An 18,790-nucleotide genomic window follows, 5' to 3' on the forward strand; every position below is an offset into this window, starting at 1 on the left:
GGTCTCCAGGTTCCACATGAACCAGTCCATACAGATACCGACTTTTTTCCAAAAACCAACCAATAGCGCTGAGCGAGCTCTGCACACCTTGGACGCCAGAAGGGCGGTCATGCATTACATTGAAAGGACAAAGCAGCACAGGAAAACGAAACAGTTCTTTGTGTCATTCGCCAAAAATTACATGGGCAAAGCAGTAACGAAGAACACTATTGCACGATGGATAGCACATACGATTCAGCTCTGCCACAACAGGGCAGGACAGGAACTAGACGAGGGAGTGCGTGCACACTCCACTAGGAAGAAGGGGGCCACAATAGCCTTCCTGGCTAACACGCCCATACAGGACATATGCCTGGCGGCAACATGGGCTTCAGTGCACACGTTCACAAAACACTACTGCGTGGATGTGCAGATGAACAAGGAAGCGCAAGTCGGACAAAAGGTGCTCCAGCACATATTCAGAAACCAGAACTCATCTTCCACCCAGCCGCCACGGAAATGAGAAACCGCTACAAAATCTATGCACAGCATAGTGAATCCAGAAAGATTCACGCTGCAAAACGATTAGTTTCTTACCTGTCGGTGTAGTTTTGCAGCTTGATGATCTTTCTGGATTCACTAGCGAACCCACCCACCTCCGCCAGAAAGATGAGGCTGGAGAGAAAAGGGGTGGTCAAAAAAAAAAAAAAAAAAAAGAAGAGAAAAGAGAAGATGAATAGATAAAATGGATTTTACATACAAGGCGGTTAAGGAAAATTCACCTACATAGAACATTGCCATCACTTCGGAAACGGAGGAAACACGGAAAAAAGAATCCGAAGATGGCGCCCAGGGATGGGAGCTTCCGCAGGAAGCATGCCGACGTCACCGGAAATACACCCAAGGAAGGGTGACGCCGACGCCCACCTGGGACACAAAAAAAAAAAAAAAAAAAGAGAGAAAAGACTACGAATCCGGACCCAACCACAAGACCGCGGAATAATGCACAGCATAGTGAATCCAGAAAGATCATCAAGCTGCAAAACTACACCGACAGGTAAGAAACTAATCGTTTAGAAAGCGTCAACGCGTTTCGGTGGGTTTTCTTGATTTTAGCCACCTTTTTTAAGACTAACACAATGTCTGTCGTAACCAAGGGGTCGTATAGTTTCCCCAAGATGTTTAAAGAGAAAGAGCCGTTACCAGGCAGACGTTCCTTAAGTTGTAGAATGGTAGCTCAATACACTTGATGGAAACCTCTGGCCTATTGTTAGGGTGCGTAGTTGTTTCTATTGATCCCCTTGAAACTGGTGAGAAGGCTGAACCTTTGTATGAAATTATTAAAATCTTCTCTTCAAGTGGTATGGGGCCTGAATGGGGTGTGTTCACAAGTAGAATATTAGTGTTGTGGAGACACGCTGTATTGTCGGCTCCTTATCACAACACGCAGCGACACAGCCCAGACGAGTCTGTGTTTTTCAGTTATAAGGTTAAATCACTATCCAGGCTATTGCATAAAATCTTGGCGCCAAAGTACTTCTGTCTTCAAAGCGTTTATTCAGTTGTCAACCTATGTATGATTTTCTGTGATTTAGGTTTTGATTGTTCTTGCCAAATGCTGTATAGTTCTGTTCAAGGGAATTCCTTTTCCTGTAAGTACAGTGATATACTAATCAAAGGAGAGCCATGGAGCTGTTTCGCTAGGTCCAGCACCCCTGCTCCCAAACCAATATTAATGGACTGTGAGGGTGCAAGTCCTCCTTGAAGGGAAGGCGAAGGGTGGGTGGTTGTTACCTGGCGATCAGTAGAGGTGATTGCTCAGATACCGCAGGGGTTTGAGTGATCAGAGCTGAATGCCCTCACCCACCCCAAGGAGTATCATGCTTCATCATAGGGCGCTCCTTGTCGAGTCAGCACTGCAATACTCAGCTTGCCCCTCAGTAAGGGCTCTTTTGCAGAGATCTTATGCCGTACGATGAGTGCAAGTGAGGGAGAATATAAGGAGTAAGGTGATAGCTTAGTGACCTAGAGGTCGGCAATGTACTGCACGGCTCACTTTCCCTGCAGCAAAGGCGCATACCTCTGCCTCCTCTAAGGTGTCCAGTCACTCAAATTTTGTGTTGGATCCCTCTACTTCCTGCACTGCAGCATGTGCCATATTTTACTAGTATTAAAGATGGGAAACCAATGCTTACTGATTAGGTACCTTCCTTGTGTGGCGTAGAAAATACCGGGTCCTGACGAAATGCCACTGACCCTTCAGGCATGAAACATGTTGGCCCAGTTCAACACTCACTAAGCTATTTTTGGTACACTACCACTAACAATAGTTTTCATGTTATTGTGTCAGTGGAGACCTCTCTTAAGCTCCCTTTGGTACCTCCTAGACTCTTTTAACTCGTGTATCACCCTACTCCTTATATTCTCCCTCACTTGCACTCATCATACGCCATAAGTAAGAAATATCTCCACACAAAAAATAACATTGAGTATTGCAGTATTGACTTGACGAGGAGCACCCTATGATGAAGCATGACACTCCTTGGGGTATATGAGAGCATTCAGACCTGATCACTCTGATCCTAGCAGGATCCCCTGGGGCAGCGCATTCATGTGAAAACACAGAGCGTCTGCTTGCAGTCGCTCTGTGTTTTCACAGTGCAGGCTGCACCTGCCTGCACTTTTACAGGTGGTTAGAGATCCCCTTGTAGGCAGGTGCAGTCAGTGACTGCACCCGCCTGCAAAAGGATGTCTGGGGGTTCTATGGACCCCCTTTTCCCTTTCCAGAGGGCTTCTCTCAGTGACTGTGAGTGCTCCCCCTGAGAGCTTCATTGCCTCTGCGCTCACGTCTGTAATACGGTATGGGCGCAGAGGCAAAGGAATGCCTTCATTTGTTTAGGGCACACCCCTATGCAAATGAGGAAACATTCCCTGAAGGTGGCGCTGGCGCTTTTTGTACACCAGCGCTATCGGTATTTCTGAAGGAGACACACAAGTGTCTGCGCCCCCTTTTGTAATACCAAAGTGCCCCGGGGGCGCTCAAAGCCGGTGCAAATGTCAGTTGTGCCCCCAGGGCACTTACTGTAATACAGCCCCAGGGGACCTCTAATAATGAGGAGATGGGTCATGTGAATGGCTCATAGGAAACAATGTATCTTCTGTAGCAGCTCGGAGAAAGGGTCACATTTCTTTCAATCTTTCAGAGCCACCCTTGTTCAAGTAAGATAAGTGCACGTATGAGAGTCCCCTTACCACTGACCTCAAGTGTTAGTCTAAAAATCACCCAAAAGGTATATCCAGGAGATGAACAACTGCAAATGATTTTGAGTACAGCCATTTGTAGCATCGTAAGACTTTTTTTGGTCATGTCGAACCACAAAGTGCTTTACTCCCACTCGTTTTGCGTCTGTTTGAAACAACACTGCCCATAGTAACACCAGCCTAGCTTGCCTCAGCAGTACTGCATGCGGTAATCTGGGCACCGATCCTCGTCGTTTTATGCCAAAGGCCAAAGAACATTTTAAATAAATCACCCCCCCCCCTCCTCCCCCAAGCCAGTTGAGTTTAATTACCACATCTGCGTAAACATCTCGTTCTAAATCCAGTGAAACAAGCTGATGTAATTGGGCATGGCTTCACGTAGATTTGCTTCCATGCAGTTTCCAATTTCCTTGTCTGGCCACTTTTCTGTGTTCATACATGATTTTGCGAGTGTGTTACTATGGGTATTACATGGTTAAATCACACTTATACTGTAATAACCTTTTTTTGTTATAAACGAACTTCGTACAGTCTAGACAAAGTGCTGTACACATTTGTAATGTAACTATTATTTCATGGAACACCATTCTTTTAGTGTATGATCTAAAAAATATTTATTTGCCATCAGTTGTGATCTCCACTGTCAAATTAAATACACTTAAAAGTGGCAAAGGTGATAATTACTTGAAATACGAACTATTAATGAAGGGTCATAGGAGAAATGTTTCTGTCATGAGCACTCTTTTTTTTCTTTCTTTCTCTTTAAAGATTCTCTTTTAAATAGAGGCAACCCAATAACCTTGATTCTTTTTAAACAGAATAGTTGAAAAGGTTTCATGTAAAGGAGCCATAGAATAAATATGCAATAAATTAAATTTTCTAGGTTTTATCATGTATGCTTTTTGCATATTACTACCTCCAAGTCTGGTCTGCAAGGCCATATTCCTTTCAACTAAATGAGATAGCATGTTTTGACTTGAGCCTTTTCCTTCTCAAGAGACCTCGGCTGGTCTCATGTAAGCAATTTCAGCACTGAGGGCCACGGCGGAAAGGCAGCACCGTTGTCCATTTGCCCTCTTTTCTAGCATGTGCTTGAAGTATCGTGTCCCACCTCATTTTCTGAAGTGATCAGTACAGTCTTTTTCTCCCATCGTGTTCTGAGCTTCTTGATCAGTGTGGTGACAGGCGCCTGCCGACAAATGATACCTTTTTAAATGTTCATGAAGTCCACAATCAAGATCTCCACATGCAAGTTCACGAGATAAGTTTGGCCTCGTCTGAGCAGATGCATGAAGACATGGTGGTGTTGGTTGTTTGCTTTTTGATCCGTCCTATGGTGGTTATCAGTTTACATATTCTTAATAGCTGAACACCACAATTTCAGCTCCATTTTCAAGAATTTAGGTAGTTTGCTGGTACTGATCAGTAGGCTAGAGTGCTTTGCAATATGCACTACATGTGTTACTGGAGGTGGCAATGATCGGTCACCTCATGCCACATGCTGAGGAGACCAGATTTATCACTGGTGAGAAAGATGCAAGGCAAAGCCTTCTCAAAGTTATGCCCCTCCCAAATCATTGGCTAACAGCCTACCTGGATTAGCCAGGCAGTGAACCAAGATGGGGCAGAGCTGAATTCGTCCTTTAACCCCTTCGAGGCTGATGACGAGCTGGGCTCGTCATGGTGTAGCCTCCTCAAACACTGATGACGACCCCAGCTCGTCACATAACATGCGGTTTTGAAAATCTCAGCATAGAAGCAAAATTGCGCTAGCGCGCATGTGGTTAACCACTATCTTTTCCTTCTGCCTTTATCAACTCTTTTCTCAACTCCTCTCCTGCAGGTGTCAGTCCACACTGACTCCCCCTCCGTGTTGGCCCTTCTAAGTTCACCTTGGTCACATTTCAGATTTTTCTGGTGATCCACCTGTTTTTTTGGCCATGTGCTCAGTTTTGCTGACTCCCCTGCCTGGAAGAAATATATATTTAAGGTCGGCTTTCATGTTTTTGATTAGCTTAAAAGTACTTCCCTTCCCACACACGCTGCTTATAATCACTTTTCAATCATCGCATATGTTGCCGCTGTGGATCCTCCGAATGCCAGTATGGCTTGTTTGGAGAATTTCCGTCCTTTGAATTCCTTTCTGTTCTGGCATTGCAACCCAGCTGACCTCGCACAACCCGACTCTGAATAAAACTTTGCATCTCTTTTCCATATTTTTCTGTTTACAATCCCCTTCTCCTGCCTCTTGGGATGCTGTGATTTTAATTGGCTTCTATCATGGCTTGTCTGCTTTTCTTTCTTTTTCTTTCCTCCCAACCTTCCCGCATCATTTAGACCAAATCATTCGAACACTGAGTTTTCATTTTCTTCACCCCCGACAGCTTGCTCTCTTTAATTAGTTAATGTATTAAATATTTATAGTGAAAAAAGATACACGGAGCAAGATGCCGCTAGTGGAAATGAGAAGCTGTCCTCCATTGGTTGAGCCTTGAGGTTCTCACTTAGTTGTGATTTCCCTCATTAGTATGAAACACCCATTCCCACCACGTGTTCGGCCTTGTTCAATACTGCTTCAGAAAGGACGCACCGACTCGGAATTGGACATTGTGTGATTTGATTGTTTAGTTAAAGAAAACTGAGACTGTATGAACCAAAGCCTATTTTTATACACAAGTTGTGTTCTATGGTTTTTACTGATATTGACAATCTTGTGATATTGTTTTTCTCTTTTAGCTGTGTTTAAATACAGCTGTGGCTTCCGTATTTAAATTGCTTATCTAGAGGCTAGCCGGAATCAAATTCTGAAGAGGGTCATTAATGCAAGGATTCCGCTTCAAAGCCTTATTTCTGTTTTCGCAGGGTGGCGGGATGTATTCACCTGTCCCGCAGACTGACCCTTCTGTGTGCATCAACTGTAGAAATTGCCGGAATAATAACAGGTCAGTAGCAAGGAATCTACCACTTTGTGAGAGGTTTTCTCTTGAGATGAAGACAAATGTGTGAATAGGAAGTGCTTTTAATAATAGACATCCTGATGCAAACAAAATAATTCTTTGCTCTCAAGGCATACAGTCTGTGTATGTATCCGAAAGAGAACATTGAAAATTACTCTCTTCACGGCTCGCCAAACAATTCAAATGTTCTACATGCGTGTGCATGCCTCTTTACATCTTTTATTATTATATACTGTTATGGCACTTGTATAGTTGAGGTTAAATTGTATTGCCAATTGAAAGCCCCTTTTTATTAGCTCATAACATTTCATATTTTTGACTATGGTTAATCAAATTTATACCGACCTGAAATGCAGATAACATTACAAAAGCGAGGTTTGGTGATTGTTGGTGTAGTATTCCATACCATTTTTGCTATTAATATATATACATAGTCTAGAACTCGTGTGCAGCGTTTTATAAATAGTATCCATCTGAAGAAAGCAAATGTTTAACTCTTCCATAGATGAATCGCTTCCCAACCTAGAGCTCACAACCCCACACCAGTGTGTTGGTTGATTTAATGGATAGTAGTGGTGCTGTCAGATTCTGAACTTTGCTTTCTGAGATGGAAGGGGGAGAGTACATGAGAGAGGCCTACTGTCCGCAGCTCGAGCACATTTCTGCGCAAGCGTTCCATCGTCGAGGAGAAAAGACAATTCACTGTCATGTTGCCAGATGAGCAAACCAGTCCAGTGAAGAACTGTGGCTACATCCTTGGTTATAGCTCAAATTGACTATTGTCATGGTCTGTTTTTTAACATGCAGCACCAATACTTTAATAAACTGCAAAGCCTACAAAATGCCACAGCCAGTTACTTGCCAGGATACCCAAAGTATGTGTAATTAATTATACGCCATTCATAATAGCAAAAACGGCATCAATTTACAGAGCTGAGGTTTTCCTTTCCTTCAGTCACAGTTTATTATCAAACCGTCGCTCTTAATAAGGTTCTTATGAATAGGATACACGTTCATTAGTCTTTCACCCACATTGTAATTGTGATTTTGAACTCTGCTCTGGCTGTGACTTTCTCTGATGAGGTGACTTAAATTAAGCTATTGACTCCCGGAAAGCGGCAGGAACTGTCATTGGTTGTTCGTCAGTTTTCTTATTGGCATCCCCAAACTGATTGTCCTGCAGAAATGTCATCTCGCCATTTGAATCTGCTAGTTTCAGTGTTGATAATTTTTTAACACTTCCTTATTTGTTCTCCTCTGCTGACAAGTTTACTTCACTTGCACATGCCAATATTTTAGGCATTTCATAACGTTGAACTGGCCTCTGATATTAAGGTAACTGTCTGAGTGAGTTTATTGTGCAGCTCATTTCGTAGAATGTTCTGCAAGCGTTGTTGTTTGAACTGCAAGTGTTTTAGTAGCTGGTATGAATGTTTACTCTGATTCATTCATTAAGACCACAAAGGTGTATTACATCTCATCCTCTGATGCATTGTTATCTATCTTTTACCATACACAGGTGTTTTACGAAAAGCAATGGCACTTTCCCTGGCAGCGTCCTCCCGGTTATGCCCATTGTGGCATCCTTTCAACAGGATAATTTGGAGATGAAGCAGCTAAACCATGTTATGGTCCCCATGTGTCTGGCATCCTCGGTGTCTGAGTGTAGCGGCGAGGAAGACCTTGATCATAACCTAGACCGAGGACCTGTGCAGAATTTCTGCTGCCATGAAAATCAAAACCACATACATGCAGACAGTGTCGAAGGTGGGTACTATGTATTTGCATGAGCAAATTAATTGATAAACTGCTCTCTGAAACCACTGTAACACCATTGAATTTCAACATAATCCAAAGTGCTACCTACCACATGGTTTATATAACCCTAGATCTATATAAGTGTGTGATAAATTGCTTATTTCACAGCCTTTTGTTCAACAGCCGTCTAAGATTCTCCAAACATGTAGATACTGTGCTAAAATGTGAAACTCTTTCAACTTACACCTCCCTAAAATGATGGTATTTGCTGGTTGATGAAAAACACGTGAATTTAGAAGTGCTTAAAGATGCACTAGACAAAGAAATTCCTATGTAGGGTGAGCACTTTTACAAACGTTAAGCTGATCTCATGCAGCGAAATATATAATTAACTCATTGGGAAGGATACATCTTTAAAAAACACCACCTAATTCCGGTCAAAATGTAAGGATAGAGGAAAACAAAAGAAAAGTCCATGACACAGCTTAGGACAAGCACGTTTGAAAGGACATCAAGGAACTTACGACTCAGAATTCATCAACATTTCATACAGAGGAAGAGAAAAGGTCAAAGACTTATGGCCTTAAAAATGTAAGCCTGCAGCTAAAATACAGTCTCTTGTCCAATAAGATAAACACTTAAGTGAAACATTAAGCTCAAAGAGATAGACAGGAGCCTGAGCAAGACACTGCAGAAAAACCGTATGTAAGCGCACTGTCCTTACTTAGTACTCATGGGAAGGAATAACACGTAGACGTATGTATGCCTCGTTACAATGAAAAACATGAACATTCTGTACTTAAGGAAAGTGAAGAGGAGGATTAAACATTGGAAACTTCAAATGCCTACCTATATAGACCTCCCCGGGCAACCTCTCTAGTTCGCAAGCAGTATGAATGGGGTGGCTGAGGTAAAGAGATTCAGCTGGAAGAGGATCAGGAACATTTATTTTTCCTAGTGGACACATTCCACAGATGCTCATGAATCATACTGTTATGCAGGTGTAAGCTGAAAGGTGTTTAAGAACCATGGGACACTGAGGCCAAGAAGACTACATTTTAACTAACCTGGACAATTCTAAGTTAGTATAGCCATTACATTTCTGAAATCTGTCTTAAACCCAGTAGTTCAGTGACCAAGAACAGACAAACAGCAGGCTTCTAGATGGAGTGGGTGAGGAAGTAGAAAGGGGTGTACCGAATAGTGGCTGATAATGGACAGCACAGTTCAGTAGAAGGCTTCATCAATAACGGGAAGAGTGCGATAATATTGTAAGGCCTTCTAGAATAAGAAATTCAAAGAGTGAAATCTCTTCAGAAGGACATGATCATATCCAGTATATGTTTGGAATCATCTTTAGATTTGATTGATAAAGCCAGTAAACCGCGGAGTTTAGGAACTCCATTTAGAAGACATGCAAAAGTTAGAATTTCTGGTTTGAAACCAGAAGTTCAGGATTATAGATATTCCATTTGATGTTGCACATTTGTTTTGAATTTCAGTTATCCATGGAGAAAAAAATTGAAAAAGGCAACAAATATGAACAGTGCTAGCAAAGCGGTCAACCACACCGTTCCTTTTGTGGAAGGGATAGAGGGCAGAACCAGAGCGGTAGCATGATTTGGCAGTGTTGTGTAGCCTCTTCACACAAATGGGTAACGGAACACAAAATGTTTACCCCCCGAAATGTGCAAAAATTACCTCAGACAAGTGAGTGTTCACCGTGCTCATTCAGATATGTTGCACACATTAAATCAGAAAAGATTATAATGCAGCCAAGATAGTGTGCCTCTCCATCCAGAGGAGGTGCAAGTCTTAAGAAATGGGCAATAGAAGAAGTACCAGCAGGGGCGAACAAAGACAGGGTGTGCATGTTGTTTTCTTCCTGACACAAAAGGTTGTACGTATCACTTCAGCCAAAACCAGTGCCAAACGGGGCATTTCTTAAGGGGGCCTGAACAAAGGTCCGAGTTTTGAGAGCCCAGGGCTGCTGCCTCTGTCACTTTCCCCAGCTCCTCGAAACAACCTGCAGCAGGCCTGGTAATGGTTTGCAAAGCAAAGAGAGAGCGAGAAACAGAGCAGGGAAGGGAGGGAGGTAGATAGAAAAAACCGAAAGCAGAGCAGGGAAAGAAAACGAGAACAGGTGGAAGGAGAGAGAGTGATGAAAGGACGAGAGCGGTGCTAGTTTGAGCATCTGCGAAAGCCCAGATTGGGACAGTGGTCTCCTCTTGTTTCTTCCAGTTGTGAAGGATCTGAAAGATCAGTAGATTTCTGACTACAGAAGCCCTGACACAAGTCATCCTGGCTTTGGTAATCTCCTGCATTGATTATGCCTACTCAATTTATGCAGGTATTCCGGCATATCAACTAAAACGTCTGCAGCTGGTGCAAAACTAAGCGGCCAGATTAATCTACCACCATCCCAAATGGCACCATGTTAAGCCATTATTGTAAAGTCTACACTGGCTTCCAGTAGCCAAATGCTGGGCATTTAATCTGGGGTGTATCACCTTTAAAGCTCTCTATGGCAACAGTTTGGCATTTATATCCTCTCTGGTTCAGTGCTACATCCCCTCTAGGGACCTCAGGTCCTCTCATCTGAATTGTTTGGTCATCTCGTCCTTTGAATGTAAGAAACTGAGGTTTGCGGTCTTGGCCCCCCAATTCTGGAACTCTCCCTGTGGAAATTAGATCATTGACTTCCTACGTGCAATTTAGGAAACAGTTAAAAACCTGGCTGTTCCGCCAGGCATATGACTAAACCCCTCACTGCTGCAGCATTCCCTGGACTCCAGCGCCATGAAACCGTTAGGTGTACGTGGGCTTTACAAGCTTATTTAACATAACATAACATCTTTGCTAGGGCTCCTTTTTGTTCTTCAGTCCAGCCCTGGCCAGTATACAGCTTGAGAATCTAAACTACTACTTCAACACGCAGAGGTTTAAAACAACCTTTTTAGAAGATGGTATCCCACTGCTAGAAATGGGGCATTGTCTGCCTGAACAGGACCTAGGATGTGTACTTTCACACCCCAATGCATCAAATCCATTGAAAATATCTTAAGTGTGTAGTGCAGGAGAAAAATTGCCAATTCATAACTATACCCTATGACAAAAAATCGGTCAAAAGGGCTTTTGCAAACTTATCTCTTGATTATGTCAGGACGTTTAAGGCACCCATGCATGCGTATCCAGATTTAAAGGACTATTTTGTAAGGGCAAATCTTACCAACATTCAGAGATCAGTGTGAAATAAGTCAACATGTTATGATATCCATTTGCATTTTGAGTAAATATAAAAAAATACTTTTTCAAACTACCTCCGATAAATCATTTTCTGGAAGAAGAGATAAGCATGATGGAAGCCATTACAATACCATCTGTAAAGATATTCCTTGCTTTTAAAGAGGAAATTCCCCTTTGCCAGTCATCACAGTTAACAATGAGGACTATGATGCCAATACTGGGAATAGTGGCATTGCCCACCATCTTGATACCTCATGCTCGACTCCACAGGAAACCTGTGCCGAAATGCTCAACAAACCAACATTCACATTCTTTAAGGGATTTCGAAGATCCCTTGATGGTCACTAAAAAGAGATCTACTTTGCGTACTTCCTAGTACCAAAACCAGACCTAACTGAGACCAATACTAGACCTTGGATACCGAAAGAAGTTAATACTATCACAACATTTCAAAACAACATATCTTCAAGAGGTAATGCCATTCCTAAGGAAGGGAAATTGCGTGGTCACCATAGACTTAAAGGATTCTCCGGCAAGACTGCATATGTGACCCACACAGGAATGGGTCTGCAAGAAATGGTCACAAAACACAGGGAGCTGGACGGGTCTAGTGGTTGTCACTGCAAAGTTCAAAAGGAGCGGGAAAAGAAGAACCCAGAAAATGGAGGGATAGGGAGACCATTCAACTTACAAGCCCCCACAGTTACCATAATAACAGACATACTATGAGGTTTGGAGTGCACATGGACAACCTAAAGGTCTGAGGTCTCTGGAGTCCTTCGGAACATGGTGTAGCAAATAAACACCCTGGAACTCATAACTGGCTTCCTAGCATTGAAGGCCTCCAAGTACACATAAAGGGGCAGATAGTGCTGATCCAGACAGACAAATGAACGACAGTGTTCTTCTTCAACAAACCGGGATTAGCAAACTAATTCCCACTGTCAAAATTAGCACAGAAGATGAGGAAGTGTGTGCTCCAGTGAAACACCACTCTAGTAGCAATACAACTCCCAGTAGAGCGGAACACAGAAGCAGACAGAATAAGCAGACAAGAAAATGCCTCCCATGAGTAGGAAACTAAACAAGAGGTGCTGGACGGGGCAGTTCACACACCGGAGCACCCCAAGCATGGACTTCTTCGCAAGCCAGGAAATGCAAAATGCCAAGACTTTGCATCCAGGTTTCCACACCATCAATCCAAGGGAATGCCCTGTTAATACACTGGTAAGGGAGATTTACATGTGCCTTTCTGCCAGTTCCCTTGATCTCAATGGTACTGGACAAGGCCAACATTCAAAGATGTCACTCATACTCCTTGCCCCACAGTGGGCCTGACTGGGTAGGGTTTGAGTTCTGGAGTAAAAGATTTGAGCTTAGCGGCGAAGGAGTCTGGTCGATTTCAAGTCTGGGAGCCAGGTTTTATGGTCCGGGCGTGGTTGGGCTGTGATGGGCTTCGTATTTAGGGCTGGGATCCACTTTTAGGATTCAGGGCGGGGTGGCTTGCATGTATTTTAGTGCTCTGGGGGGGGGTCATGCTCAGGGCAGGTGACTGGATTTTAGGAGTTAGAGCGAGGGCCGGGGCAGACCATAACCATGCATATGCCTTAACCAATCATGCCTTTACAAAGAATCTAGTTATAATGACATATTTGGTAAAGACGCAGTCATTGTTGAGACCGCATTGTTCCTGCATTGTGTGGTTGCAACATACATCCATGGAAGGAGGGAGGATATGCCACTCAGAAGCAGCCATACTGAATCTAGTGGCATGGCACCTTAACCTGCCCCACGGAACAATAGAAATATTGAAGGAGGCCGAGCACACGGAAGTGCTGCCTAGCCAAATGGATAAGGTACAGCCACTGGAAAAGGGACAATAAGGAAAGAGAATAAACTCTTTAGCTCCTATGCAAGGGCAACCAAGGGTACCCCAGTATCAAAGGGGAGCATTGCACGATGAATAGTAGAGACAATGGAAACCTGATACCCAGGGGCAGGGAAAACTTTGTCATGTCCCAAAGTGCACTCAACATGGAATAACAGTGCAACCCTAGCATTCCTAGTAAACGTCCCCTTCAGTGACACACACGCCTTCACAAAACACTACAGTGTGGACATCCAGATAAATAAAGAAATACAGGTCGGACAGTGCTACAGCATCTGTTTTCAAACTCAAACACATTTCAGCCCGCCCTCCAAAATGACACAAATTCTGCTATGTAGTTAATGAAGAGCATGTGAATCCAGGAAATGGTTCATGCTGCAAAACAAAATAGTTACTTATCACTAAGAGTAGTTTTACAGCTTGAAGTGTTTTCAGGATTCACAGGTGATCCAACTGCATGCACGTAAATGTGAGGAACAAACAGGTGGAGTGTACCCCACCTCAACTAGGAGGAAGGTTCATACCAAGGTCACAATGGGGGGAAAAAAGAATTAGAAGATGGTGACCATGCACAGGAGCATCCAGGGAATACGTCTGACGTCACACAAGACCAGACGTAAGACCAAATGGTGGTTGACGATGCCCAAGAGAAGGGGAAAAAAAGGAAGAAAGACGACTTATTTCCAGACGCATTCACTAGATAACGGAACATATGCACACCATGTGAATCCAGAAAACTCTTCAAGCTGCAAAACTATTCCTTCTGGTAAGTAACCATTTCGTTCTGATTGTTACCTTATCTCTGGATAATAAAGGAAATTCTGGCATTGACGGTGCAACAACCTTATCCGCAGATGTAGTGAAACAGTTGTTAGCAAGACAGACATAGATTTTCCTACAAAAGTGCTTTCTAATTTTCATGTTAATCTATAAGCTTACGAAGTTATTTAGTAAACCCTGTGGTTAAAAAAAATGTGTTGCGTGAACTTTAAAAATTAAAGAAAAATAAAAGTTTATTGTGTAGGAATGAAAATCACGGAGAGTCCTGGGAAACATTACTGCGCCTGTCAGGAATCTGGTGATTAGAATATTTATAGAATACAAATAAAAGAACTACAACAGCAGACATCAGGACTCCAACAGTATCACATATTGATCGATCATGGGGCTTCGAGTGATACTCCGTTTCCGTTGATTTCTGGGACATCCGCTGATACCCAGCTGACTTTTCCACTGGACACACATTTTCCATGAACATCCCTTACCAGCATATAGAGTCTTCTCTGTAGCCATACACCAGTCCATATTTGAACATCTGGTGCAATCACAGGGCTTGCTTTGATATCCTACAGCTTTGTGATGTCTCTGAGCGCAATTGACAATCCTATGTCACAGAATAGTTTATTCTGCTTCATCTAAATTTGCTCGTCCAATACTGTGAACAGCATGGTCGTCTTGTTAACCCAGTGGAGATCCCCACAACTACAACTTGGGGCATTGCTCTATTTTTCAAATAAACTCCTTTCCGAGAAAACTTACAAACTGGGGTCATTGGTTATTTAATCGAATTTAGAGTGAAGATTTTTTTTAATGTTGTAGTTCAACCCCTTTGCAGCGGGGCTAATTCCCCCACGGCGCGGGGGAGGGAGGCCGCGCACGGCGCCGCGGTGCTGATGACGAGCCCAGGCTCGTCATGCAGCACGGTGCTCGTGTGCTGGTGACGAGCCTGGGCTCGTCATGAGCCCGCCCGCGCAATGGAACGCTCAGCACAGCGGGGGAATTATCCCCGCATGTGAGCGTTCCACGGCTCATGACGAGCCCAGATCTAATGTGTAGGAATGCATCTTCACATTCTGAGTTAGTAGGGCTTGATCTTCTTCCCACTGTGACCTTAAACGGTGTGCGCTGGGTGAGTTATTAACAAGTGCCTTGTATATTCGGAAAGCTGGCTTTTATGTCAGGACAGTGCCCTAATTTCGATGGATGAGCATTTTTAAATTTCCTGGTACAAGCGCATAGCTGACTTTTAGATAAATATAAACATTTTTTTCAGGAGCAAAATCTTTTTATAACTGGTCGAACATATTTATTCCTTTTTGGCTCAGATTGCATTTGTGTTCGAAATACACCCTGGTCCCATATTGTAAATAATTTCAGCTTTTCAGAAGGCCGGGCAGTACAGAGCTTATCCTTGTCGTGGGGTTGCTGGTCAGAGGTTTGACTCAGTCTAATTTGAACATAGTTATTTTCCAGGCAGGTATTGTTGTTTTTTGGGGGTTCTGGCAACTATATAGATATTTTATGCTATATGTACCCCCCCCTGTCGATCATTTAAGATGGCTTGGATTGTGACACAGAGGTGTATTAGTTCACCACAGCCAGTTGCGATATCTAGTAGTATTTGTGGCTTTCCGGGAGGGCAATGCTCCATGATATATTCCCCTACTTAGAGCAGTCAGGGGGAGTTTTGTATGACTTCCATCCCATAACAAGGTGAGTAGCAGAGGATCCAATTTACTGAAAAAATTATCTGCAGCCCACACCTATGTATTGCGCAATATGTGAGAATTTCTGATGAGTTATCATTTTGTACAGTGTAGCACATCACATATGGAAAGGCAACAGTATCCTCCAATGAGCTGTCATCTTTGAATTGAGTCAGTGCTTGCGGTCAGTTATTTGAAAGAAAGTCTCTGTTACCGAGACACGGATTCCTAAGTACTTGAAACCTTGCCTGGTTATTAGTAAAGAGCAGGTGAAGCTTGATGTTGGGCTCCAGTCTGTTATAGGGACCTTGGTTGATTTTGATTAGCTTACCATAAAACGAAAATGCTTCACATATATTGAAAATATGGGTAGAACTCTCTGGATGGAATGTTGAGGGTTTGTAATGTACTGGAGAATGACGCTTGTATAGTGAGATTTTATAAGCCCACACAGCACCCAACCCCTGTCTCCGCACAATAACCAACCCGCCCATACTCTGCATGACAGTGCCTCCAAAGCATAGTTAAATAGCAGTGGGACAGTCCTGGCCTATCACAGCCTAAAGGCCAAATAACAGGTCTACTTGTACCCTCACTCTGGCCAGTCGACTACTATAGAGTAGTTTACCCCAACATTTTCTGTTCCTTGCCTATTTTCTTCAGGACTTCAAATTCTTGTCTGTTGGCTATTCGACCAAGTAGGATGCCTTCTCAGCATATAGGGGAAGCTTTGTGGCTGTCAATACATTCAGTAGATGTTCCATCCCCACACAGACGTATCAGTGTAAGACTCTGAGTGTAGTGATCGCGTACTGGCACTTTCTGAGTTTGCCTTTGACATCACAGAGTACTACTGGCGCCTGCCTTCCCCTATGGTCTATGGCAAAAGAATTGTTTTTATTTCTACAAAAGGACATTGCGGACCCAATAACTGGGTGGCAAAAATTGCACATCATGTAAATCTTACTGTTTTCAAGCTATAAAACTGTTGTGACAAGTAACTATTTTCATTTTTGTTATACTTCTGGATTGCAAATGACTTGTTTCTCCTTGCATGGATATTAAAATAATTACCTTCTGAGCTGGCACGTTCTCTTCTTTATGCTTTTGTGCAAGCAGTTCTGGAATATAAATGAATCGGAGAGAGAAAACGTTGCTGCACTTTTATTAGCTCATCCTTGTTTCTGTTGCTGTTTTCATATTATGTGAAGTGCTTAATTGGTAAAAAAAAAAAAAAAAAAATAGGGCTCTCGTGAGGAGGTCACTGCAGCTTGCTCCACAGATGAACCCTGCTATGCTGCAAATAATAGTAACAACACAATTACTAACCATCACACTCCTACAAGTGTGACAATTTGGACTATTTCAGGCCCTAAAGCTATAAGAATGGTCTGGGCGGCAGGTAATAGTCATTTTTAATCTATTCTGAATTAATAATTGGCAATTGTTGTAGTCCTCTTCTACAGCGCCACCTTTCGGCAAACTGCCACAAGCGCTCGTGTTGACAATTAAGTGCTGGTGCCGAGCACCGGAAACCACTGACTCAAATTAAGCACTAATTATGTGGAACTGTGTACATTCTGTTTTTTTTAATAATTTCCAGCGATCATGTTTCACTGAAATGTAACCATGTGCTTGTTTTTAGGTGAAGATCGACCACAATCTGGCAGTGAAAATCACATCTTCACCTGGGCCCCACTAATTATGCAGTCTGTTAATCAAAACTGTACTGAGAAAACTGCTTGGACTTCGAGCACGGCTTTGGACAGTTCTCCTGGTGAAACCAGACATCTCCAAGCACAAGAATCTTGAGGCTCTGCCCCCGTTTTCAGCCAACTTCACCCTCTTTCCTTTAAAAACAGTAAAATCCAGTTTCTGGCCACCCATTGATGCAAGGACCAGAGGATGAATGACCACGAAAGCAGAAAAGAGAGATAGTATTTATTTTTTTGCCGAAATAGTTCCTTATGAATGTAAACTTTTTCAAATCGAATTGCCTTTTTATATTATTTATACCTAAAGAGAAAAAAATACCTGTCCCGCGCCAGATCAATTGTACTTAAAGGTGTGTAATGCAGTTAAAATTCCCAAATGGATTAATTAATTTACCATGTATTGCAACGACCATTACTGCAGATACATTAACATTTGTGTGTGTGGTAGTGCACGGACATGTGCTTTAAAGAGCGCGAGCCGAGGCTATCTTAATAACACCATTTATGTTGCTTTAAAAGAAATTCACTTAAACACTACTTAAAAACAATTCCTTTCATGTAATCCTATATTGGGAAATCTGGAGGCTTGATGTTGCAGATATATGCACTATTTTCTGCACCGTGTGGTCGGCTTCCTCTCTCTCATTCTTTTGCTGTTTGAAAAGAATGATTGCATATTTGTAATGAGGATAGAAACATGGCTACTGTGATAACACGATTGATTTTTTTCCCCAATGCAAAGCAGGCTACAGGACGCTTAAGGAATTGAATTGGGAGCTGTTGAAAACAATGGATTGTTTGAGAACGTAATAAAAAAAGAAATCCTTTCCTAGTGTTGTAGGTAAAAAAAAAGTATGCATTGTAAACCTACAATAGGAATCAAAACTTTGTGGTCTTCGACAGGTACTGCTATATCTGCTGTTTGACGCCTACATCATTCATCGTTTTGCAGCGAAAAATACTGTGTTCTTTATAAGACCCGTGGTCTGCTAGTTCACTGTATTTCAGCTTCAGACATGAAGGCATGGTGAAGATTACCTAATGCCAAAAATGACACACTGTGGGCCACTGAATTCTAACGTTTAAAGCTCCTAATTCGCATTAATGTTGCATTTGTTTGCCCACATCTGTAGATAAATGGTGATCTCCTATATTGTTTCACAACCTCTCCGCATTTTTACATTTAGATTTGCCACTGCATTACTTAATTGCCCTGTTTCTTTTGTTGGGAATGATCGAAACTATAATAATGAGCCAAATAGTGGCTTGCTATTTAAACCGTATGTGCTGTTATTTAGAGACCCCTTAAAAGGGTCTAAGTTGTCTGCCTTCTTTGGATATTGCTGTAAAGATTGAGTTTTTTGGGGGTAGTGGGGAGTAAATAACTGCTCATCAAGCAATGTCAAAAACGCACTATTTAAAGCGTTAGACCTTCATAGATGCCTTTCAAAACATTGTCTTAATTGTGTAACACCAGGTACACATTGCTTAATAGTGCAA

The 18,790-nt window shown here is 42.6% G+C and overlaps 1 protein-coding gene across 3 annotated transcripts in view; it reads left to right on the forward strand.

Annotated features, from left to right (window-relative positions):
- CDON (cell adhesion associated, oncogene regulated) overlaps positions 1-18,414 on the forward strand; it is a 124,974-nt gene extending 106,560 nt beyond the window's left edge. For all 3 annotated transcript variants that reach the window (XM_086957410.1, XM_086957411.1, XM_086957412.1), the window contains exons 18-20: positions 6,103-6,182; positions 7,717-7,964; positions 17,221-18,414. In XM_086957410.1, the coding sequence (XP_086813536.1) occupies positions 6,103-6,182; positions 7,717-7,964; positions 17,221-17,387 (495 nt within the window). In that variant the 3' untranslated portion in view covers positions 17,388-18,414. The remainder of the gene's footprint in view (positions 1-6,102; positions 6,183-7,716; positions 7,965-17,220) is intronic.
- The last annotated feature ends 376 nt before the right edge of the window (positions 18,415-18,790 follow it).

This window comes from Lissotriton vulgaris, chromosome 2_1, assembly GCF_964263255.1.
Source record: "Lissotriton vulgaris chromosome 2_1, aLisVul1.2, whole genome shotgun sequence".
Taxonomy (NCBI): domain Eukaryota; kingdom Metazoa; phylum Chordata; class Amphibia; order Caudata; family Salamandridae; genus Lissotriton; species Lissotriton vulgaris.